Source organism: Juglans microcarpa x Juglans regia, chromosome 1S (assembly GCF_004785595.1).
Source record: "Juglans microcarpa x Juglans regia isolate MS1-56 chromosome 1S, Jm3101_v1.0, whole genome shotgun sequence".
Classification (NCBI taxonomy): Eukaryota; Viridiplantae; Streptophyta; class Magnoliopsida; order Fagales; family Juglandaceae; genus Juglans; species Juglans microcarpa x Juglans regia.
The window spans coordinates 13644440-13670945 of record NC_054595.1 but is presented as its reverse complement, the minus strand read 5'-3'; the positions used below and the strand labels follow the sequence as shown (position 1 = coordinate 13670945).

Sequence of the window (26506 nt, the reverse complement as noted above, 5' to 3'; positions counted from 1 at the left end):
GGTTCATGGTCACTTGTTTCTAAACTTCTTGTAAATACTCAAGTCCTAGTATTTTCCTTTCTCCCACTTCATCTCAATACAACAGGGATCTGTATTTTCTTCCGTATATAACAACATACGAACAAAAATTATAGTTACCTTACCCATCATACATACAAAGTAAACTGATAGTAAGTTAAGAGCTAACTTATCTCAATAGTCGCGTTCTACGAGAATAAAGTGCGAAACACGAGGACTGTAAGGATTCACATCCTAATCCCAAAATTTACCAAAATTTATATTCCTCATGGAAATTTTGTTCTAGACTCAAATATCAATTTAAAAAAATTTAAAACTATTCACAACTATGGAAAACTCACTATGGCCAAAATATCCATAGGATTTTTTCCTTCATTTTTTGTAGCAATTTCTTCTATCTTCAAAACTCGTGATTAAACCAAGATTTTGTAATAAAGATCTTTCTATCCTAAGTTTAAAAACACACTTAAAATATACATTAAGAAAAAGCTAATCATCAACACCAAACTTTTTGTGAAAAGACCCAAACTTTTTAATAAAGAGTAAACCCTTAAATCACAAGTTTTGATCTTAATAAAAACATCTTCAAAAATTTCAAAAAAATCAAATCTTACTTCTAATATACTCATAACATCATCTTAAGATCAATCATGATTTAAATCATCAAACAAAAGTCATCAAAAAGCACAAAACAACACTTGGAGTTTTTGGTTTTACACTTAGTACAAAACAGAAACTTTTCTTTCAACTAACTTTGATCAATCTCTTGATCCATGGTTTAACAAAATGTGATCTTCAAACTAAAATATCATATGGTTTAAAAAATTTGTCCTAAAGAAGATCCAACCATCAAACTTAAAATCACATGGCTGAAACTCAATAAAACATGGATCTAACCCAAAAACATCAAATCTTAGGCCTAACCGAAATCCTCTTGCATAGAAAAATTATATTTTTAAAACTAATACTAAATATCTTTAAAATAAAATCCTAACATGTATATAAGAGTCTTATGATCATTAAACAAAAATATTAAAGCATTTGGAATAAGATTAGACCATAAAATATTCCAACTTTCACAAAACAAAAGCCGTTTTCCACTTCCAGTTTTCAAGTTTCTAAATTTAAGGAAATCTCTCATCGAAAGCTGTATTCATGCAACAAAACCTCAATAAACATTCATAAACACATGCTAACAACACTCCATAAAATATTCGGGCCATGATATGTTCATTAGCTTGGTAAAAAATTCCAAAACATAACATACTCTCCAGTTTCACTCCTAAAATGACATTTTCATAGTTAAAAATACTTTTGACTAATCAAATGAGTATGAAATGAGACAAATAAGATATCCACGGAAATTAAACTTAAAGAAAAACAACTTTTATGAAGGAGTCATTGTGTGAAAATACTTATAAAGGGTCAAAATCTCCACTCAATAAGATCTAGAAATTTGCCCGAGAGAGCTCTTTTGAGTCTCTCTCTAATAACGGGGTGGAGAAGTGGTTAAGGGGAGTAAAATGTGTCTTGCACGACTTTAGACTTCTGAAGGGAGAAGTTATGGGCTTGAATGACTCTTGATTGGAGGTGGTTATGTGATATAAAGTGGAGAATAGTGAGGTGCAAGGATTGCCTGCAGCAGCTGTGAGATATGGAGGTTAATGGGGTAGATTTCTTCTTCACATCAAGGCACTTTTGGGTGCAGTCAATGGCAGTGGATGGTCTGTTATGTGGAGGAAAATTTCTTTAAGAAGCTTTGCCAAGGTGGCCAAATTCATGGGCCTTAGTGGGCTTCAACCAAGTGGGCTTCAATTTGGGGTTTAAAGAGGGTTTGAGGTACTATTAAACCCAAATCCAATTTTTCTTCGCCCAATCAAATTTTCAAAAATTAAAAGGTTGGATAATGATGTCATAATAATGATTTAATTAATTAATAGTATGTAGAAGTGATTTAATCAAATGATTAAACACAATGCTGAAATCGAATTAAAAAGTATTTGTAGGCCAACTTTAGGTTTTGGGAAATTGTTTAGGGTTTCGGTTTTAGCCAAACTTTTGGAGTTTCAATTGGATTCTAACCATTTAGGGTTTCGGTAGGATTGAAACTCTCTTTGGTCTGGCACATTTTGGTTGAACAGATGAAACAAAGTTTTTATTGGATGACATGATCTCACACATTGATTTCCTTCACAAATCCATCTAATAGTTCCTCATGGTGCCAAGTGTCTAATACTATTCAATATATGTGGCTAAGATCTTTTCAGGTTTCCAAATAAAACTTCTCTGACTTAATTTGAACATTTCATATTGTGATTTTGAAAACATTGCACTGGGTATGCTTATCGAGATTACTATCCATTTCAAAAAAATGCATAATAAGCTTAGTACTGAAAAATTCTAAATATTCATATTAACCAATAGTGAAAATCGTTTACCGAAATTCAATTTCGAAATATCCCTAAAAATAATTTCACAATTTCGAATAGGCGTTTCGCCTGAAATTATGAAAATGGATTATTGTGCTTAAAATCCTAAATAATCAATTAAGTCAAATGGCGTAGACCAAAATACATTCTGACACTTCTAACTACCTCAAATAATTAAATTTATATTTCTAGCACCATAGTGATTGATAACACTGACTATGCTGATAGACTAAAACCTGTGCGATTGATCGATTCGTGGAGTTTTTATGAGGTTCCTAAAGTCAATAGAAATTCCACTAGTGAATTTCTAGCAGGCTGTTACACAAACTATCTTATTACTATTTATGAATTTCTCATCTTCCAAACTTATCTTTAACAAAATTAAGAGCTAATTTAGGTGGAATCCTCTATTATTATTTATTATTTTATTATTATTTATAATTACTATTTATTACTAAATAATATTTTATTATTACTTTTTACAGAATATCTCTTATCACCTCTCTACCCAAACCTCCTACCTCCTACTCAAACGCAATAACTCAATAAATTATAAACGAAACACACGAAGATTCAAGTTTCATAGGAAGTCAACCCATTATCTCTCAGTTTGGGTCCTCAGAAAAATGCAAGAAAATATCGTTTGGTCAATAAAGAAACTCTAAATTGCATTTTTCCGTTCTTTCCTTTGTTTTTTCACCCAACCAAACAAAAGAATTGCATTACCTCAAGACAAAATAAATCCAAAACTCGAAAAAAAAAATACACAAATCAAAAGCATTATCCAATAAAAGAAAAACCTAGAATCAACTATCGCAACCAAATTTGAAAGAACTTAGGATCTTTTAATCAAGTCCAAACTCAATTAACAAAAAAGAAAAGAAAACCTCAAGGACAGTGAAAATCGAGAAAAGTCGAAAATGAAAGTATCTGAAGATTTCCTTGAATTCAAGTGTGATTTATATGGGGAAGGGTGGGTTTGTGAGGTTAGGTTTAATGAAACCATCAAAATCACTGGGTTCAGCAACGTATATTATAGATTTGGAACACTAGGGAGGGGATCGAAAAAATTAGAGATTGGAAAAAAAGTGAAAGACTGCGGGAGAGAAACCGAAAGGAAAGGTAGTGATTTTAATTGGTGATGAGAAATGAAAGAAACCCAGAAAGGAATAAAGGAAAAATGGAGGAGAAAACCCGCGTGAGAGAAATGAGTTAGGAAGAGGGAGAATTGGGAGAGAGAAGATATTTTTTTTATTTCATTTGGTCTAGTTATAGTTAAATTCAAATATGACTCATAACACTAATTTACTATAGCTAAAAGTTATTTTTTTTTTATATTTACGTAATTTAATAGAGTGTATTTTTAGATTCAATTATCTAAATTTTTCTTTTTTGTACATTGACATAATCCAATGCGAATCCTTTATGGTATATCTGAATGTCTTCAAATTCAAACGACTAGATAGTACACCCTTGAACTTCTCTAGGTTATATTTCTCACGCGGTAAACCCTGTACGTACGGATCCTCCAGTTGAGTAAATTGTTCGGTTCGTCCGCATCCGACTCGTTTTCTCCTTTCGAATCGACCGGAAATCATCCTGCTAACCTTCGTCTTCTTCCTCTTGCTCCTATTCGCTATTCTATGAGGTCAAAATCGTATTGATATTGATCGAAGCGGTCCCATGATGCGACGAGCATTATAAAAGAAAAAAAAAGAGGAAGACTTTCCAGAGCTCCATAAAATGTCGCATTCGAATAATTCGAACAGTAACAGCAACAGCAACAGCAACGTTATTCCGGTGACCGAAGTATACTGGTCTCTGGTGGAAAAGGCCGACAAGAAGTTCTCCAAGATCAGGGATTTGCCCCACTACCAACGCAACAGGTTCTTTTACTTTACCTTCTCTTTTTCTCAGGGGTCAAACAGAAACCTCTTTTTATTTCAATTCGATCAAATAATATGAATGCAACTGTTATTCGCGACGCTGATTTCTTATACCGGAGATAGGGAACAGTACCTCAATTTGGAAATTATTACGCCCTTTTTTGTTCTTGTTTTTTCACATCTTGCTTAATTTGAATATTTCCTCGGACGGAAACGATACGCAAGTCAATCTTTCAATATCTAGAAACAACTCATTGCAGTAATCTGCTATATCTGTAGTCTTCACAAACTAATATGAACTTAGACCTAGTTTGGTTTCACATATGGTCTGAACCCATCTCATCTCAACATTCAAACACCATTCACATACAAACATTTTTCAATTTCAAATTTTCATTTAATCCCTAATCATTACAACTTTTCCAAACTTCCAATTAAAACATAAAAAACAATTCAACTTTTTCAAATTTCAAAACAAAAGTAATATTATAACAATATTTTAACTTTATAGTATTTTTATTCAATTTTTTCTCTCATTTTTTAAAATCCTATAAAACATCTTAATTCAAACTATTTTACTGTTATTCAAAGATTTCTCATCGCGTTTCATCTGTGTAACCAAACTAGGCCTTAGAATCAAATCGTAGCGGTATGTTTTTGAAGACCACTGCTTTAATGTTGCATTAGGCTTAGTCGAGTGGGAGGCTTTTTTGTTGATCCTAGCCACACAAGATAAAGTTTTAATTTGCAAAATTTACAAAGCCGTACACTCTAATTTGTACAAGCCAATTGTTTTTACCATCCAAAAGTGTGCAGAAAGACTGTTCAAGAGGTCAACATACAGTGCGTAAACAATCTACTAAGCTGCAACTATATCCATGATTTGATAAATTAGAAATTATATAAATTATATGTATATATATTTATATATAAAATATAAATTGATCATGTCTTGTGTCCTGGAATTAAAATAAAAAAAGATATTTTAACTGGCTCATATGTTGTGACTTGGAACAAGTCTTTCTCTAGGAAATATTAATTTATTCCTATAAGTAACATCCAACATTTTGAAATTTTGTGCCTTTTTTCGCCCTTAATTGACGAAGTACTTGTCATGTCTCTGGCTTTGTGTTAGGTATGATGTGTACTTCTATAAGGTATTTAAGGTCTACACGCAGTTGTGGAAATTTCAACAGGAGAATCGGCAAAAGCTAGTGGAGGCAGGGCTCAAGAGATGGGAGATTGGTGAGATTGCATCTCGGATTGCACAACTTTATTTTGGGCAGTATATGCGGACAAGTGACGCGAGTTACTTGTCAGAGTCATATATATTCTATGAGGCAATATTGACTCGGGAGTACTTCAAGGAGGGATTGTTCCAGGATGTCAATCTTGCGAACAAGCAATTAAGGTTTCTTGCTAGATTTCTTGTGGTGTGTTTAGTCTTGAACCGGCGAGAAATGGTTCACCAGCTGGTTAACCAGCTGAAATTGTTGGTTGATGAGTGCAAGAGGACATTCCAGGTCTTTAAACTTGTTCACTTCCTTTTGCATGCCATCTTTGTCAACTTCCATGCCTTTTGTGGTTTTTAGCTTTATTATTTTGTTGATTACTCTTTTTGTGATTTGCATTGACAACTCATGAAATTTAAGTGTTCGTTTTGTTTCATGCAGATTATTTTTCTTATGATTCTATCCTTAGCGTTGGAAATTTGAACATTTAACAATGAGAGAGTTATCTTTACAGATGTTGCTAAACCATGGGAAATGCTAACATTGTTATTTTTACGTTTGGTTCTCCCATGGAAATTGGAATTCTTAAAGCTCTTTGTTATGTTTTTGGTTTCTAAACTTCATTTGCACAAATACGACTTGGAGAATGAGATTATTCTAGGAATTGAGGGCTTAATCAAGAATATTCATGAATGAGAAGTACATTATCTGGAGTTGTGTCAAAAGTGATTGCTTCGTGTGTGTTTGGCCATTTCCCTATTTTGCTGGACAGTGGTTGTATTTGTGGGGGCTGGAGGTATTTTAAATTTGAAAACATGTGGTTAGGAGTTGATGGTTTTGTCGATAAGGTTAGGAGCTAGTGGTCTTCTTATTAGTTCATGGGTTCTCCAAGTTTCATTCTTGCTGGTAAGCTTAGAGCATTAAAGTGCGACTTAAAGAAGTGGAGTGTGGAAGTTTTTGGGAATATTAATGATAAAAAAAGTTCTCTTATGGAGGAGTTACAGGATTTGGAGTTTGAGGAGTTGCATGAGGTTCCTTCTGTGGAGGTCCTTGTGAGGAAAAAATCAGTGGTGGCTGAACTTGAGTGGGTGTTATTGATGGAGGAAATCTCTTGGTGGCAAAAATCAAGGGCACTTTGGTTGAAAGAGGGGGATAAATGTACTAAATTTTTTCATATAACGGCCAACTCACACCGGAGGAATAAAGCTATTGAGATGCTCCACTCTAATGGTTGTGTGATTTCATCTCCACTTGGGATTCATGATCTTATTGTTCATCATTATGAAGGTCTTCTCACTGAATCAACTTCTTGGAGGCGTAAAATTGAGTTTTTTATTCTCTTGATCCTCTTAGTGTGACTTGGTTGGAGAGGCTGTTTGATGAAGATGAGGTTTTTCAGGTGGTTAGTGTGATGGTCAAAGACAAAGCTCTTGGTCTGGAAGGGTATTCAATGTTCTTTTTTCATGTTTGTTGGGAGATTGTGAAAGAAGATATAATGCAGGTTTGTCAGGAGTTTTTCTCCTTTAAAAAGTTTGAAAAATACTCAATGCTACTTTCATTGCTCTCATTGTCAAAAAACCTGGGACTTCGGAGTTAAAAAGATTTTTGTCGTATTAGTCTTGTGAGCCGTATCTACAAGATAGTATCAAAGGTTCTTGCTAATTATATGAGCAAGGTGATGGAGCAAATTATCTTTAAGCCAGTAACGACCTGGCCCAATAATTCTAAAGTTGGAATATTGATAATTTTTATTGAGCCTAAATTATATTTAATGGGCCATATTGGATAAGCCCACGAGTAATAAATTTTTGAGGTTAATTAGGAGTTTTAATTATGCTCAATAATTAGGTTAAATCCTATTGTAACAACCCGATCCTAAGATTAGGCCATAAAATAAGTTTTATGTATTTTTCATATAACTATGAATATTCTATTGTTACTTTATCAGATTTTACATTGTTAATTTTAATAGGATTATTATCATATTGTTATTATTCTATTGGTATTTGTATGACCCTCAGATTTTGCATTAGCCACTAGATTTTGGTTTTGAATATTAAGCCTTATTTCTTCCCATCTCGTAAGCCTCATCCTTATTCCCTAATTGATAAATTCAAATCTGGGAAACCAAAAATCCTATCATAAACTCTCCCTTTCCCTCTCTATAAAACCCACAAATCCTCTTACTAAACACAACACAAAGAAGGAAAACTCACTCAACGAACCTTCCCCCATGTCTCAGCCCTGTTTTACACTCCTCAACAGAGGCCTCCTTCAGTACTTCACCTGCTAGCCATTGCCACTGCACTTCTTTGTTCTGTGGGTAAGCCATGCCTGATCTCTCTCTCCACTACTAATAACAAAAAAATCTCTCAAGACCCATCACCTCACACAAAAATTTCTGCCCATTTCTTTCTGTCACCCTAGGTCGACCATCACGCGATCACGCGTTTCCGTCTCTTTTGGTGAGTTCTGAAACTCCCGCACAACTCTATCACTTTTTCTTACTTCTTTTACTTTCTAGTTGGTAAAGTCTAGTAGGTTCTTTTATTTTTACTTCTGTAAAGTCTAGTTGGTAAAGTTCTTCCGTAAAGGACCGTTTTCACTTGTAGCTCTCCTATAGTATATAATGAATGTTTATTTTGAGATTTTTACATATACACCCCTTACTGTTTAAGAAATGACTGAATTGTTTTTGGACTGACTATTTTTATGTGGGCTCTTATCTATGTGCTTAAGTCTTATTTGTTACAAAGATTAACAAGTTGTTTTTAAATTGTACTAGACTTCATATCTTAAATTAGGCTTAGTTTAATTAAATAAGTTTGTTAACCCATTAATCTATATTTTATAGAAAATATTAGAAATTATTTATATTATTAAATATTAAATTTTTACTAGATTTCAGTAGTAAATACTAAATGGTTTTATTATATAGTGAGTTATGAAATTTCATTAATAACTAATACATTTAAATACAATATGATTTCCTACTAAATTAAAATATGTTATTAGTAATTAAATAATTTAAGATATAAGTATTCATTGATTTTATGGTGCTAAACAAAGATTTATTTGACTATCTTCTATATTATGAATTTAATTAAGTAGGATATTAGTACATGTTATTCCTAGACAGATTTAGTGATAGTTAATACTGCATATAGGTGACGAGTTACGAAGTGAGATTCAAGAAGAAGTGAAGCGAGGTAACTAATTTGATCACAAATTAGGATCATCACAGTTCAACTTATATATAAGTATTATTTAGGCCAGTTCATTGACAACCATTATTTATGCACCACTCATGTCATATACAAATATGTCATCTAACATAGCATACGATCATGTCATTTCGCATTATGTTCAAATTCAAAAATTATAATTATGTATGTAATATGTCATGCATCTCATGTGTATAAGACACGTAAGGTATCTTAAATTCAAGTGCAAGATAAGATCAGATCAGTTAATCAGATGGCCATTCAGATGCAGGGTAGCAATGCAGTTTAGTTTTAGGGTGGATGTGCAAGCCATAGACTCAAGCGTGTGGTCCACCATTGTAACAACCCGATCCTAAGATTAGGATATAAGATAAGTTCTATGTATTTATTTTCATATAACTATAAATATTTTATTTTTATTATTATTTTATCAGATTTTATATTATTAATAAATTGTTAATTCTTAATAGAATTATTATCGTATTTTTATTATTATTACTATTAATATTTTATTGTTATTAGATAACTTATACTTTTAACTTCCACGATTTCCCTTCTCTCCACCCCGCACGTCTCTACTCCCATGCTCATGCACGTCTCTTTTCCTTTAGGTTTCCTCTTGATTCATCACCTATATATATATATATATATATATTTATATTACGCTTTTCACTTCGGGATGGAAAGAAAACTCCAAGCCGCAAACCTCAATCCTTTCCCTCCATGTACGCTCAGCCCCTCTGCCCAGAGCACGCCGACGCCACCGTCGACAACCTCCAGGTCAACGAACCGACTCCTTGGACAACACAGTAAGCCCCTGCCTGCGCCACAGTCATGCACAAAACGCACCTCTGTTTTGCACTCACGGAACAGAGCACGCCCATACCATGAAAAGCCGCTCGGACACTACTTAGTGAGACGCAGCAACCGGAAAGGCCATGACTCGACGACGGAACCACCGCGACGACTCCACTGCGCAGACCATGCATGACCGTGAAGGACCTCCACGCATTGTCACACGTATGCCATGCAGTGGCTCCTTGCCGAGCACCTTGACACTGCCAGTTCAAGTTGTTCCACCAACCATCTCGCTAGAAACCACCCAGGTAGCCACGGAAGCCACCGCCCGAGCACTCTCCGTCGGCCCAGATCCGCCGCACATTGCTCTCTACTGCCGCACTCACCACCATCAGCCATAGCAGCAACCATGTCTCATTTCTCTTCTCTCGACGCCACCACACGCACAGAGGAAGCCGACTAGCAACCACCGTGATTCTCAGCCCAGCCACCGTTCTGTCGGTCTCTATTTCTCTTGCATGGTAATCCTCCATTTCACTACTCTTTTCCTCTCAAAGGAGTGTTGGCTGAAAAAGAAGAAAAATGATGCATGCATAGATTGTTTCAGTTTTTGGAAATATATGCCCTTTTTAATCCCTAGGAGTCCGGTATTCTGAGTATATTGAAGGATTTTTTTTAAGTATAATTACATTTATAACCTTACACTTAAGTATGTGTTAAGTTTATCTCTTTTATATGGATTGAACTTAGTGTTTTACATTGGGCTTGACTTTATATTAATTATGGAGACTATTACGTCATTTTTAAGTTGGGTTGTGCTTAACATTTTAAGTTGAGTTTAATTTTATTAAATAAATATATTAGTCACAAGTTCATTTTTTATTAGAAAATGCTTAAAGAATTTGAAATGTATTTTAAAGTGTACTATTGAGCCTATTATTTTAGTTAATATTCTCCTTTGTCTATTTAGCCAGATTTAAATAAAATTATTAAGTTATATTTTAAATAGAAATAAATAAATATGTTAAGAATATTTAAATGATATTATTATTTATTTGATTTCTTGTTTAATTATGTTAATTATAAGAAAGGAAACCTATTTTAAGAATTTAAGTTTTTATGACTTATTTTTTTATAGAATTGATTATATCTCAAGTATTATACTAAGTGATATTTTGAAAGTAAGAATATGCTATTAGTATTGTAAATAATTTAAGATATCAGTATTCATTGATTTAGTGATAAACAGAATATTTATTTGATTATGTTCTACGATTTGAATTTTTAATTAAATAAAACTTAGTTTAAGAATTTAAGTTTATGAATTATTTTAAAATAGTTCGAGTATTCATCTAAATTATAAATAAGTATTTTAAGTAATTTAGATACTAGGATTTATTGAATTGTTTAACACTATCTTTTAGATTGCGGATTTAATTAAGTAAGATATTAGTACTTATGTGTTTCCAAACAAATTTAGTGATAGTTATTATTTCATATAGGTCTTAAGTTACGAAGTGTTATTCAAGAAGAAACGCAGCGAGGTAAGTAATTTGATCACAAGTTTAGGATCATCACAGTTCAGTTTATAGATAATTAGTATTCAAGCCAGTTCATTTCCAGCCATTATTTATGAACTACTCATGTCATATGCAAACATGTCATCTAGCATAGCATACGATCATGTCATTCCGCATCATGTTCAGATTCAGAAATTATAATTATGTATGTATTATGTCATGCATCTCATGTGTATAAGACACGTAAACCATCTTAAATTCAAGTGAAAGATAAGATCAGATCAGTTAATAAGATGACCATTCAGATGTATGGTACCAATGCAGTTCAGTTTCAGGGTGGATGTGCAAGCCACGAATTCAGTCGTGGTCCACCATAGTATGCTAGAATACTATCAGCGGCTCCCCTTGCTGTAGCGGGACGTGGGGCCGGTGCACAACCTCGCACACATGGTTAAATGTGTTGGCCAATCAGATAAATCACATCAGTCAGATAAATCAGTCAGATCAGTCAGTTAATTTAGTTAAACCAGTCATGCATAGTACAAACATCAGTATGAATAGTCATGAAATTAAACTCTCAGCATGAAAGTTTTTATGAACCTTATGTTTGGATTTCTTGCTGAGTCTTTGACTCATTTTAGTTTTATTTCATGTTTTTAACCACCCAGGTAAGGATGATGAATACGAGCAGGCAGGCCAGGAATAGAAGAAGCATATAATTTTTATTCAGACTTTCTAAAATAAAATATGCTTTTATGATATGAATTTTGTTCAGTTTATTTCATTTAATGTTTTTGGAAGACATTTTATTAGACATTTTCTACAATTAAATTTCTAATTTCATTTATGAAGTTCGAGGTCTCTTGCCGAGTTTATTTTATGAAAAGTACGTGACACTCCTACCCTACGGGAATGGGGTGTTACAACCATAGTATGCTAGAATACTATCAGCGACTTCCCTGGCGGCCGCGGGACGTGGTGTTGCAGGGTTAAGTGTGTTGGCCAGTCAGATCATTCAGTTAAATCACATCAGTCAGTTAATTCAGATAAATCAAGTCATGCATAGCATGAGCATCAGTATGAATAGTCATGATTTTAGCTCTTAGCATGAAAACTTTTTATGAAAATCTTATGTTTATTATGTTTACGTTGTGATGGATTTCTTGCTGAGTCTTCGACTCATTTTAGTTATTTCATGTTTTTAACCACCCAGGCGAGGATGATGAATACAAGCAAGCAGGCCAGGATTAGAAGGAGTAGTTGATTTAGTTTCAGACCTTCTAGAATAAAATTGTTTTATGACATAAATTTTATTCAGTTTATTCATTTAATAATTTTGGAAGACATTTTATTAGACAAATCTTTTATGAAATGAATGTTATTTCATGTTATTAAATATGAGATCTCTTGCCGGATTTATTTTATGAAAAACACATGACACTCCTAACTTACGGGAAGGGGGTGTTACACCTATTTATTATTGAACTAGTTAGACTCCTTTTAGAATTTAGAAATCGACCATTAGAAATTTATTTCAATTTAAAATTATCACTGATTGAAGTCTCCAACCCAGTCACTCACTGCCAATCCTACATTGAATGAGTTGCTAGATCATGTTTTGAAATTCATACTCTCTTCTTAGATGATCACGACTGAGTGTTCAGCAGATTAGTGTCACTACACGTATTAACCGAGTCCAACTCAAACTCGTCAGCAGCCTCTCCAAATCTCTCTTTAAATATCTCCATTCCATGTGTTATTTGGAAAAAACCATAAGCCTTCATTAGTACAGTGGTCGAACCCAAGATACCCAGTTCAGCATCGTGCGTGTCTCACGTTCACCCCGCCAATAACCGATAGCCAATAGGATTAGCATACGTTAGCTAGTTATATATATTATTATTAAAACCAGTTCTTTGAAAGCTGGTGTTTATGTACCGTACATGTCATTATATTTGCAAGTACGTCATTCATCACGTTTTATTCTGTATATTATAGTTATGTATGCATTATGCATCTTATGCATCTCACGTTGCATAAGACACATAAGCTTTCATAAGATTAAGTGTAAGATCAAACAATTTGATACGATGACCATTTAGATGCATGATAAAAATGCAACTTATGGGTGGATGTGCAAGCCACGGAGCTAAGCGTGGTCCACCATAGAATGCTAGAATACTATTAGCGGCTCTCCGTGCGACAGTGAGATGTGGGGCCGGTGCACAACGTTTCACATATGGTTAAGTGTGTGGGCTAGTATGCTAAATAAGATAAGTTAGATAAGCCAAGATAAGTCATGAATGTCTTAGCATACGTATGAATAGTCGTGATTTTAAGTTCTCCGCATGAAATATTTTATGAAAACCTTACGTTAAGTATGTTTATGTTATGATGGGTTTCTTACTGAGTCATCGCCTCATTTTAGTTGTTTTATGTTTTTAAACAACCCCAGGTTAGAATATTTATGAAATTAGAGCTGCAGGATGAGATTTGGTATAGGGAGGCATGAAAGTGGCCTAGATCATGTACAAAGATTTTAAATTATGATTTTTATGGCACGGATTTTGAGAAATTTTCATAAATGCTTCCGCGCACTCTTTTTTATGATCAGTATTTTAATACAAAATAACTTTATTTATTATAAGGAATCTTTGTACTTAGTGCATCCTTTAAAAAGAACAAATATATTTTTAAGTCAGGTTCAGTAGTAGCACTCCGGCTCCCGTGATTTAAAAAAAAAAAAAATAACATCTGTCTTTATTGTGGGGAGCCGGGTGTTATAGCTGGGTATTAGAGCCCAAGTTCGAAGATTTTGTAGACACTTTTTTTTTTTTCTTTTACAAGTAAAAAGGAATTTTGAAAACAGAAAGTGAAAAAAAAAGTCTAGGCCATGGTCTCCTCAAGGCATGTCCTGCTCTGTAGCAAATATTTTTAACTTTGACTATTTATCGCGTTAATAAAAATAAGAATGGTAAATTTTAGATATATGCATGTCAAAATATGGCTACTACGTGAAAGGGTTTTAGCGCATAAGGTAAGGAAGTTTTTAAATATGAGGTTAGAAACCTTTGCTTTTAAGATTGATGATTCATCTTATTTATGAGGAAATAGTCTTATATTTTGTAGAGTTTTATTTGAAGAACTTAGAGATGAATTCAGTGGGTTTTGAAGTTATGACATAGATTTATGTATGGTATTTCATGATGATTGGTGGTATTCTTATGTTCTATAGGTATCATGATTCTATCACAAGTATAAGTGTAAGATTTAAGACCCAAACTTTGGAGAATCTTAGGTCACGATTTATTGAGGTTATTATTTTAGGTGGAGAATTTTATTATTATTATTTCATGTGGAGAGTTATATGTCTGTTGAAATCATTAGTTACTATTATTTTAGGTGGAGAGTTATATTTCTGTTGAAATTCTATGGTGTTGCTTTCTGTTGTATACTTTTTGTGTACATGAGCTTTGTCTATACATTTGTTTCTAATAAAATTACTTCTTACATATAAAAAAAAAATATTCGTGAATGACAACACAAACATTGTTTATGGTACTGCAACAGATCCTAAACCATTGGATTTGTTTTTGAATTTCAGTTGATCCAAATGTAGATGATGGATTTATGTCTTCAAATGCTATTAGAATACAAGGGAAGCCAAAAACCAGTCACTTTCATTGTAGTATAGCAACACAGCCTAATATGTTTTAAATTTCCACTATTGGCGACTTACATATGTTCGACATTTGTTTGTTAACAGATAGATTTGACTGTATTTACATCATTTTGTTTCCAGGAAACCGACTTTAAAGAATGGAGGCTGGTGGTTCAAGAAATAGTTAGATTTTTGAAAGCTGACACAGCTTTCATGAACATCAGGCCCTTGAGATATAGTCTTTTTGTGGACCCTCATCCTGATTCAATACCGCATCTTCCACCATCTATTGCAAGGAGAAACTTAAGATTACGAGATGCGATATTGAGCAGCTACCATACTAATGAGGTATTCCTCTTGAGGTTTTTCTTATGGTTTTCTCCACTAAAGAAATCATGTATATTTTGGAGGTTAATTCTGTTTACATCCCCTATTCTTTAACTTACTTGCTTGGTTCTTTAATTTTTCTAATGACACCCAGGTGGGTAACCAACCGTTCCAATCCAACAATTCATCCCACTTCAATTTAATTTACTAACTGCCAACTTCTTTATTTTATCCATACCCACATACATTTCCAATTTTCCCTTGGATGATGGCATTTGCAATGGTCAAATACTAATGCTTTGTTAGCATATAGGCTACCACGGACTAGGACTGTAGAGCAGGCTTTTGCTCCATTATAGTGGGATCCACAAATGGAAAGTCCATTTGTCCTTGCAAAGATGTGGATCTAATGTGATTCGTCATTGTGATCCCAATCTTATAAGATCTTCTTTATCTGCGTTATTTGATTCACTGTGTTACGTTTTCTATGAAATGATTACATAGGTGATGGCTTTTGCTAGCTTTTGGGTTTAGCTATATTTTTGCACATTGGCTTTTTGTGTGGGTGGGACAATGTTGTTTTCAGTTGAAAAGGTTAGCCCAATCCTTAAAATTAAAGATGGAATTTGGGTTGATGCAGAACGAGAAAAACTGATTTGATTAATGTAACTTATAAAACTACACTCTTGTTAGTATTGAACCACGTATATGGATGCAATGATGCCAACCAAGGTATGAGGTAAGGGCCAGTGGTGTTCTCGGTTGCCAAGGTAGCCCAATTCAGGTTGTCAACTTTGATGGGTGTGAGATTTCTGGAGTTGTTACTGATGTTAAACGGGTGATGTTTGATTCATGCGTGGCCGCGAATGCAGAGACAGAACTACGGGGCCATTTACCCCATGTTTTAAAATTTTTAGCTTAATAGTTATATTGGCCAGATATGCTCTCTCCGTAGGCGAATAAAGTGGTATTGTTGACTCTAAAGAAGTAAGTGGAGGATTGTCAGTATGTACCTCCGGTATCGTAGCATTCTTAGTCCCGGTCTTCCTAATGCGGGTTCTCTGGTCCTAATAGGTTGCCAAACTATGATGAGAGTTTCAGCTAACTCAGTCCCACACTTGACTTCAATGAACCCATTTGCTTCTATACCCACAACTCATTTGAATAATTGAAAAGTATAGGCTTGTTTGGCCACTTGGAGTATCTCAAAATTCTATGAATAGTAGTGAAATGGTTTGAGTTAATATATTTTATTAGATTTTGGGAAAGGAGAGAAAAATGTTGAATAAAATTATTATAACGTTAAAAAAATTGTTTGAATATAATTTTTGAATATAATTTTTGTTTTGAAGTTTGTAAAAGTTGTATTGGTTTTTGTGTTTTGCTTTGAAGTTTCTAAAAGTTTTATTAGTTTTTGTGTTTGGATAATTATTAGATAATGATTAGATGAAAAAGTTGAAGATTTGAAATTGAAAAATGTTTTGTGTTTTGAGTGATTTTTGGGAATGAAATTATGAGAAGTTTTGAGAATTTTGTGTCTCATCTCTATTATGTCCAAACCAGCTTAATTTTTTTTTTTTTAGTAACTCTCGATCATTTTAAATTCTTAAAAAGGGGTAGCAACAATTAAGGAGGCTTGGTCCCCTGATAAAAAAACTTTCCATGATAAGAAATCTTGGTTCCGTCTTTGCTTGGATGTTTTGAGGCTTTTGTAGCAGTCAATGATGGATGAATGGTTGGTGGCTAGGAATTAAATGGGTTTTCCATGGTTGGATATGAATGTTTTGAAATTCCAGATAGTGGCTTTTGCAGGCTACAGCAGGTTGGAGCGGCTTTGGGTGTGGGTCCAAGAAGTATGGGTGGCTTCTCTTGGCTGTTGGATAGTGTGGATTCGGTTAAGTACCACCATTTAGGTGGGGTGATATGGGGATTTACAATAGGGTATGGGGAGATTTGATATTTTTTAGGTAGAAGGATGGCTTGTGGCATTAGTCATGTGTATGGGGATTCTAGTTAGTGACTTGTGGTGACAATGGTGGATTTTAGAATTTTGGCTTTTCAATGGTATCGACTTCTGGTTTACCCATAAGCCTTTGTTTCACTCAGTCTTTTGCCTGACATTCACTCTGCAAATGCTTTGCTGCTTTCTCTCCGATTTGCTGCTTCGTTTATTGTGTCACAGTAAAGTTGGCTCGGAGGGGGCTCGGGAGGATGTGCCCCCTGAAATGAATGGATTCTTTCTGTTAAGAGAATGTTGTTAGGCTGGAGTAGGGTTCATCCCTCATTTCCATAGGAACTGGAGAACAATGTGCTGTGGTACTTTGGAGGGTTGTTTGGGCCATGGGAGTTGTTGGGGCTTGTGGGCATAATTATAGTAGAAACAACAAATTTGGTTAATGCATGTTGGATTGAATAGTCTGGCTACCACATTTCAGTGATTGGAACAATCTAATATTATGTTACTGATAAAAAAAAATGAACAATCAAGTATTATGTAGTTGTCCTTAGAAATGGCCCCTCACAAAGTGGGATATAATTTTCCCCAGTTTGTAATGTATGCCTTTCAGTAAATGAATTTTCCTACTATCGCTCCATAGAGCATTCTAAGCTATGCTCTAATTTATCTCTTATTGTATTTGTTCTTCCTCAGGTCAAGTTTTCAGAACTTACTCTCGACACTTTTAGGATGCTTCAGTGTTTGGAGTGGGAGCCTAGTGGCTCTTTATACCAGTCGAGTGGTACAAGAATGGGCCAAAATGGTGCCCCAGGGCCTTGTCGTATGAACTATTCCCAGAATATCACCGATCCTACTTTGCCACCTAACCCTCGGAAAGCCGTTTTGTATCGTCCATCTGTGACACATTTCATTGCAGTAAGTAGTACGCTATATGCAATCTAGCACAATGATAAAAATGTTAGCTTAGGAGCTTTGGGAGGCTTAGGTTTAATGCTTTTTCCAGCATTTAAAATGTTTCATTTGATTGTTCTTTCTTTGGACAGGTTTTGGCCACGGTTTGTGAGGAGCTCCCCCTTGATGGGATTCTCTTATTATATTTGTCAGCTTCAGGTTATTGAAATTTTAGGATAAATTACAATTCCTATGGTTTGGGTCGAATCGATCAACACCTCCCAACTTTTTAATTTTTCAAATTCCACCCTTTTGATATCAACTTTTCCTAATGATCCACCTCCATTCCCATTTCATTTTGTTATTAGCAACAATACTTATAAAAGTTATATTATTAGCAACATTTGTTTTTGCATTCCAGTTATTCTCACACCAAGTATCAAATTTTCAATTATCCCCCGTATCAAAATACATTATCTTTTACTTCCAAGGCAGCATTATCACCAACTTTTTGCCTTGTTCTCAAAAACACTAAAGAACACTCTAAACAGAGCTTGACTCCACCCACCAACATACCACACAGAAATGAAATTATAGCCACACAAATTGATCCCAAGAGAGAATGAACAAAGGTCATGACAAGTGAATACACAACCAAGGGATAGTAACATCATATAGATTAAATGCACAGAAACTAAACCCAAGAAAAGATTTGCATGTGACAATCTCCACAAATCAAAGCCAAAATAACCCAAGCCTTAATCCTCACATCCTGGCTGATCGATAAAGCAACAAATTTATTATCAAACCACAGAAAATCTACAACAAATAAACCTCAATATCCCACTTTGACGACAAATGACTTGCACACATCAAGCCACAACAAAACAGAGGCAAGCCAAGGAAAGGCTGAATAGAAATTGCAAAATCCATTTGGGGGGGGGGGGGATTAAGCCAGGTATTATGTAATGAGAAAGTAACACCGTGAATGAAAAGAAGAGAGAGCAAAGAGGAGAGAGAGATGGGGGGTGTGCTGTAGAGTTTTGAGTTTTGGTGGAATGGAACAATTGGTAAGCTTTGTGGCCCGTGTCCTGCATGTTCCTTTTCGTGAGGGCCTTTTGTGGTGTGATGTCACAAACTCAGTAAAGGAATCAAAAGAGCCCTTCATTACCAATATCTGCTCAATTTGATGCCCCTCAAGAGGTACTAAATTTTTAAATGAATGAAACGTAGAAATGTTGGATTTGGATGTGAGGATAATTAGAATAGAAAAAAATGACCTTAATAATTAAACAGAAGTTGGATGGAGTTAATTGGCAAGAAAAATTGATATAATCCAGGAGTGTTTATAGAATTGACCCAAACCAGTAATGTGCAGGTGGATTTTACCCTAAATTCAACTTGTTTCTTAACTCATGGTTTCCACTTTTTTATTTATTTGCATTTAAGCCTTTAAAGTCTACATGCTTCTCATGTTGTTCGAGTTGCTTCAGGAAGTGGTGGACTTGCTATTTCATCTCCAAGGGGTGCTGAAACTTATGTAGACGCAAAAGGGAATTGTGCCAGGAAGTTTCAGTCGGATGCTATCTATACTGATGAAAACCCTGTTTCACCTTTCAGCCTCAATTGTGATAGCTTGAACCCTTCTTCCCTGCGAAGTCAAGGAGATTATACGAACTCCTCTGGCTGCTTACAATTTGGAACTCGTGGAAATGGAGGTACTTCTTGGATCTTTGATGAACACTTGATCACATCCCATTTATCGAAATGCATTCTCCACCTTGTATTATTTTATAAAAACCACACCTTTGGTTGAAATCTAGGAGGTCGTATAAGTGATATTTTGTAAAGCCTTGAAACTTCTACACAAACTTTTTGCATGTGACATTTAGTTATCTATTATTGAGACGTAATGGATTAAAGCTAGAAGCAGGGAAAACATTAGACTTTGTTATTTTTGATGTAATTAAGAAGAGCAATTGGGGAATCTTTGTGGTGGTTGATGAGCATTCATGTTTAATGTCAATATGTAGTTGAAGATTAGTTTTGAGCATTCAGAATTTCTTAGTCTGCTGAACCCTCTGCTTAAATTGGGTGTTTGGGCTTTCCCTATTTTAAAGGCTTATCATTTATAGGAAGAGAAGGACTTCTTCATTCACATAGTTTATTAAAATTTTGTTCTTTTGTAATCGTTTAATTATTATTTATCAATTCTTTCACACCGTTTGTGTCTCAAAGCTTGTTTCCTTGTGTTGAGGCATAATAGCAGCTTGATTTCTAAAATTCCATTGACTTATTAACTTGAAACCTTGCCAATTTGTTCAGTTAGAAACCCTAATATATCCTTCTCTATAAGTGAAACTTGACTGTAGATTGTAATGGACTGAGTTTCCATGATTATCTTGTCTCCTTCTCTATTGCTAGTTGGGTGTTCCTCTTGTATACTACCTGTGTACTTGGGCTCTGATTTTAGAGTTTTAATTAAAACTTCAATTACCTAGCAAAAAAATATATCTGTTTCTCTTAGTGAAACTTGGCAGTATAACCTATATCAACCAGAGCTCCATTTTGTAGCGTTTTCAACATCTCCGTGATACAAAACAGAAGATAATTCATTAGATGAGCTTTCCTTCATTTTGTTTTAGTTTTTTGGGTTTGGGAATTCTGATTTAACTTGCCAATTTGAATTAATTCATGACCAGGAGGAAAATCTGTTTGCATCTAGGCTTAGTGGGAAGAGGTGTTTTATGTGAATTGGTGGAGCTAGTAAATTAGTTTTTCCTTTATTGTTTGGTTGCCAGGGTATATGGCCTGTTGTATGTTCTCATGGGGTTATGTGGGTTATGTCCAGTACTGGTTGACACATGGGTCTGTTGGGATGGGAGCAAGCATCATATAGTCTTGGGTTGTAAGGTGGTCCCACGTATGCCTTATGTGGTGTTTATTATGGGAGGGGAAAGCACACAATTTTTGAGGATCATGAAACTTCAAGAATGGATTTGAAGCATTAATGACTAAGATCATTCCATCAGATTATTCAGATGGCACTGATTGGTTGCTTTACTTTTTTTTTTGATAAGTAATAAAGATTTTATTCATACGAATGAAATAGGCATCGCCCGTGTACACAGGAAGTATACAAAAGAAAATCACCTAATTACATTCTAGCTAAGGAAAGAAAGTCATGGACATTGTTTCCATCAAGTACAATGGCTAAAAACCATAGCATTAAAGTGCGCATAAAAAAATTCTGAAGCTCCTCCATTGTGCATTCCCTATCCTCAAAACATCTCTCATTCTTCTTGGACCATGTGCACCACATGATACACAATGAGATCATCTTTCACACTGCCGCCACTTGGGGGCAGCCTTGAAGCTCATTCCAACAAGCCAATAAGTTCACCACCCGCGGAGGCATTACCCAAGTAATATCCATTCTTTGAAAAATCTCATTCCACAACCCTCTTGTGACCTCACAATGCAAAAGTAAGTGATCTACAGATTCTCCCTTTTTTTGCACAAATAGAACCAATCCATCACTATGATTTCCCTCTTTCTTAGATTGTCCGTAGTCAAGATCTTCCCAAGAGCAGCAGTCCATACAAAGAAAGCTACCTTAGTAGGCACCTGTGATCTCCAAATCCTCTTCCATGGAAATGATATATGACCTTGGTTTGACAACATCTTCTTGTAGTTTCTGATTGTAAATTTTTTACTACCATTAGCCCTCCATTGCAACCTATCCTCTTGAGCCATAGTATTTCCCATAGAATAGAGCAACCTGAAAAAATCAGATACAGCCTGCAGTTCCCAATCATGAATATTTCTATTAAATAGAATATTCCACTGGTAAGATCCATGGGAGAATGCCCTCATATCTGCAACCGAGGCCTCTCTGTTAGCTGCAATACTATAGAATGCTGGAAATCCCCTATATAAAGCACACTCTCCACACCAAACATCATGCCAAAAACTGATTTTGGAACCATCTCCCACCACACATCGTATGTGACTTTCGAAGCCTTGCCAACCTTTCCTAATAAATTTCCATAGGCCCACTCCATGTCTCCCTCTTACTTCCTTAGAGCACCATCCTCCCCACCCCCTCCCATGTCTAGAATCAATAATCTCCTTCCAAAGTGCGTTCCCTTCTAAGTTGTACCTCCATAACCATTTGTCTAATAAAGCTTTATTGAACGTTCGCAAATTGCAGATCCCCAAACCTCCATTCTGAATAGGAGAACACACCTTGTTCCAGTTAACTAAATGGAATTTGGTTTCCTCCCCCATCCCCCCCCACAAAAAAAACCAGAATAATCTCTCAATTCTAGTCGCCACCCCTGCAGGCAAAGGGAAGAGTGAAAGGAAAAAAGTGGGGAGATTGGTTAATGAACTTTTAATTAAAGTAAGTGGACCCCCTTTCGATAGATACATCCGTTTCCACCCAGCAAGCTTCCTCTCTACTTTCTCTACCACCCCATCCCAAATGGCTCGAGCCTTAAAATTGGCCCCCAGCTGAAGACCCAAATAATTCATAGGCAAGAACGACACCTTGCAATCCAATAACCGCACCAAGTGGTTAATATTAGGCATCGCAGCCACCGCAACGATCTCGGATTTACTAAGATTAACCTTAAGCCCCGACACTGCTTCGAAGCATAACAAGAGAGCTCGCAAAGATTGAATCTGACCAGTAGCCGCATCACAAAATAAGAGTATTATCTGCAAATAAAAGATGAGAAAGTGAAGTAGTACCATTTGTGCCATTACCCACCGAAAAACCGGATCAAAAACCTCCACCCACAGCGGCCTTCACCAACAGCCCCAGAGCCTCCATAACAATGACGAACAAGAGAGGAGACAAGGAATCCCCCTGCCTCAAACCACGTGAGCTGTTAAAGAACCCAGCAGGAGTACCATTAACTAATACTGAAAAACGGACGGTTGATATATAACAACGGATCCAAGAAATCTACCTGTCACCAAAACCACACCTACCAAGCAAGTAAAGAAGAAAATCCCAATTCATATGGTCATAAGCCTTTTCCATGTCAAGCTTGCAAAGAATACCTGGAACGCCTTCCCTCAACCAATGATCCAAACACTCATTAGCAATAAGCACCGAATCCAGAATCTGTCTCCCCCTAATGAAGGCATTTTGAGGCTTAGAAATAATATGTTCCATCACTGAGCTAAGCCTATTTGCCAGGACCTTGGAGATAATTTTATAAACTCCACTCACCAGGCTTATGGGGCACAAATCTTCAACTACCTTAGCCCCATGTTTCTTTGGGATAAGAGCAATGAACATCGCATTTAGGCTTTTCTCAAAGTTATGGAAGGAGTGGAATTCTGCAAAAACCTTGCATAATATCACATTTTACTACATCCCAACAAGCCTGGAAGAAACCCATCGAGAAGTCATCTGGGCTAGGTGCCTTGTCCTTCGCCATGTTACTAATAACCTTACACACCTCATCTTCCTCAAATGCCCTTTCCAACCCATTAGCACTTTGTGAATCAATAGCCTCGAATGACAAGCCATCAAGTTTTGGCCTCAGGCATGTCGGTTCTGAAAGTAGATTCTCAAAATGCTGCACAATATGAGTTTCCAAATCAATAGAAGATGAAAGCACTTGGGTACCTTAGTGGAGTGACTCAATAGTGTTATTGCGTCGATGTGAATTTGCCACTTTATGGAAGAATTTCGTACATTTATCACCCTCTTTTAGCCAAAGGCCCTGGATTTTTGTCGCCACGAAATCTCTTCCATCAATAGCACATTCTCCAGGTCAGTTACAACCTCTCTTTTTCTAACAAGGGCCTCCTTCGAGAGGTCTCCTGTCAATTCCCTGATCTCTAAATCTTGTAGCTCCTCCATAAGAGTATTCTTTTGATTTTCAATGCTACCAAACACCTCCAAATTCCACTTCTTAAGATCTTGCTTCAAAGCTTTGAGCTTACAGGCCAGAATGAAACTGGGGTTGCCTGTAAACATATAAGAGGACCACCAAGAACGCACCTTCTCTACAAAGCCCTCCGCCGCTAACCACATATTTTCAAACTTGAATGGTCTGCGTCTACCAATAATACCTCCACAGTCCAAGACAATAGGAAAATGGTCGGAGCACACACGGGGCAACCGTTTCTGAGAAAGATCAGGAAAATACGCCTCTCATGACGGGGAGACAAGGAAACTCCGAGAACTCCTCCATAGCTGCCGAGTGGCGGTGGGTCCCCGAACGCTCGCTTGGAAAGTGAACAATATTAAAATCTCCCCCCATGCACCCCGGCACCTCCCATAAACAAATAAGACCCGCCAACTCCTCCCATAGTCGCCTCCTCTCATTATCCAAATTTGGACTATAGGTACTCGCAAAGGCCCATTCCCATCCATCAATTGTATTCTTAAAACGACTGGCAACCGAAAAATTCCCAACACATTCCTCCACCGACTCCACCACTCTTTTGTCCCACATTAAAAGAACCCCCCCGGACGCACCCAACGATGCCAAATAAGACCACCCTACATATGGACACCCCTATAAGCTACGGATTATTCTTCTATCGACTACCCTCAACTTAGTTTCTTGAAAGCACACTACATCCACTTTCCATGACCTCAATAAATGTCTTATACGAAGACGTTTATTGCAGTCATTCAGCCCCCTCACGTTCCATGATAATAACTTAGGCTTCATAGTTACAAAGAATGCCCCTCCCTTTCGGTCTATCTCACCCCCCCTTCTTTAGCTTCATCGTTGATAGTACAAGAAAGCCTTTTAAGTTCCCTGTCTCGCTTGGTGTTTGACTTCGAACGGCTATTTTCAATAGCAATGAGAAGGGCTCTAAATTGATCCTCATAGCCTACACAGGAAATACCAAGAGCAGAATACATCTCCTCCACCTGCTTAAACACCCAATCCGATGCAGATAAATTTAGGTTAGGGGAAATTGTGCATAAAGGAGCTGGTTCCTCCATCCCCTCAATAGATGGCCCATTATCTAGACTGTTCACTACCAAAGCTGAGTCTTGATCCCATGACTGAGGCTGGAAGTGAGTTTTCATGTCCATCGGCACCCTTTCAGAAAGTAAGAAAGCCACTTGCGGAGGAGATGAGGCTACTACTGCCATTGAGGACTCACCTACCTCCATCGGCCTGTTCTGTGGCTCCATCGATCTTTCTAAAAGCATAGAGCCTGCTTCACACGGCGCCTCCAGAGGAAGAAAAGTAGTCGCCGGCGGTGGCACGACTGCCGTAAAAAGCCCAGCAGCCTCTGTCGACTAGTTCTGTGAAAGACCCAGCTCGGCCAAGCCACTTAAGGTGGTACATAAGTTCCCACCAGCTTTGACATTTCCAACAATCGGGCTTAATCCGGTCACTGGTGATTGAACAGAAGGAGCGACAGCCGTCGAAGGCCCCACAGCCTCAGTCGACCGAGTCTATGCCAGCCCTAGCACCTCTAAGTGACGAGGAGTAGTGCAGAAAACAGAACCAGTCGCATTGCCCCTTTGAACACCCTCTGACGGAGGTGCCGCTACCTTCGCCGGAGGCCCCGACGCCTTTACTGACATCGGAACAAGGTCCTCGCCACCCTTGATGCAGGCCACTGTTGCGGGTGGAAGGGAGGCTCCGCGCCTCCTCCACACAGGCCTCGTGGGTCTGAGAACAGCCCTAGAAAGCCTGGGCCCATTTGGTGGGCCATTCCTTACCCTTTGGTTGACCCTTGGGCTCCTGGCCCTTTAACTGCCCCATACCAGGCCCATTACCCGAACCAGTACCCAAATCCCACCCTTGATCCTCCACGCACCGTTTCAGCCAAGTAATATTACCTTGCAGTACCCCCATCTGCGTTTGCATAGCAGACAAAACTCGCATGATGTTTTCCTTTTGGAGGCCATCAAATCTCCTGCCAACCTCCTCATGTCTCTGAGTACCTACCAAAACAATACTACTGTCATCCCCACTAGCCACCCTCCTGTCCAACTAACGGGATAAGTCCACAGTCCTTGATATTTGGAGAGCCTCCTTATACGACTGAGGAGTTTTCAAAAATGGTGGTGGCTGCCCACTGAAACAAGTAGCCTCCCTTAACACCTCAGCGAGTTTCCTCCATCCCCTCCCATCTCTGTCATCTGGGATAAAAATACAGTTACTGCACTCACCCCCTCGATGCTCTTCCAGTGCCATGAATGCACCTTGAACATTTGAGCACCTCTGCACAGTGAAGCCCCTGTCCCCTTCACAATGACTAGCATAAAACCCCTTTCTCCTTGCATTCACGCCATCCTTTAGGACTCTGCAGAACCACCGTGCCGTGGCTAACTCCATCTTCATGCTTTTCACAAACTTCCACCCTCTCTCTGTAATAATCAGCCATCGACCCTCCCTAGAAATTTCAAAAGATTTTAGTTCAATGGCAATGGTTTTCCCATGCACCATTCTCCTTCCAACCAATCACAGTTCAATCTTTCAACCAATCATGAACACCATCCTAAGCTAATTTCACTCGGAAAAAAATCTGAGAGATAATGTGTACGGAGAGGATTTTCTCTTTGAAA

The 26506-nt window shown here is 36.8% G+C and overlaps 1 protein-coding gene across 1 annotated transcript in view; it reads left to right on the top strand.

The window, feature by feature from the left end:
* The first annotated feature begins 3897 nt into the window (after positions 1-3897).
* Positions 3898-26506, top strand: part of LOC121246628 (protein SCAI homolog) — a 59001-nt gene continuing 36392 nt past the window's right edge. Inside the window, exons 1-6 of the mRNA XM_041144833.1 lie at positions 3898-4333; positions 5469-5856; positions 14910-15116; positions 17746-17967; positions 18096-18162; positions 19437-19661. Coding sequence (XP_041000767.1) covers positions 4191-4333; positions 5469-5856; positions 14910-15116; positions 17746-17967; positions 18096-18162; positions 19437-19661 — 1252 coding nt within the window. The 5' untranslated portion in view covers positions 3898-4190. The remainder of the gene's footprint in view (positions 4334-5468; positions 5857-14909; positions 15117-17745; positions 17968-18095; positions 18163-19436; positions 19662-26506) is intronic.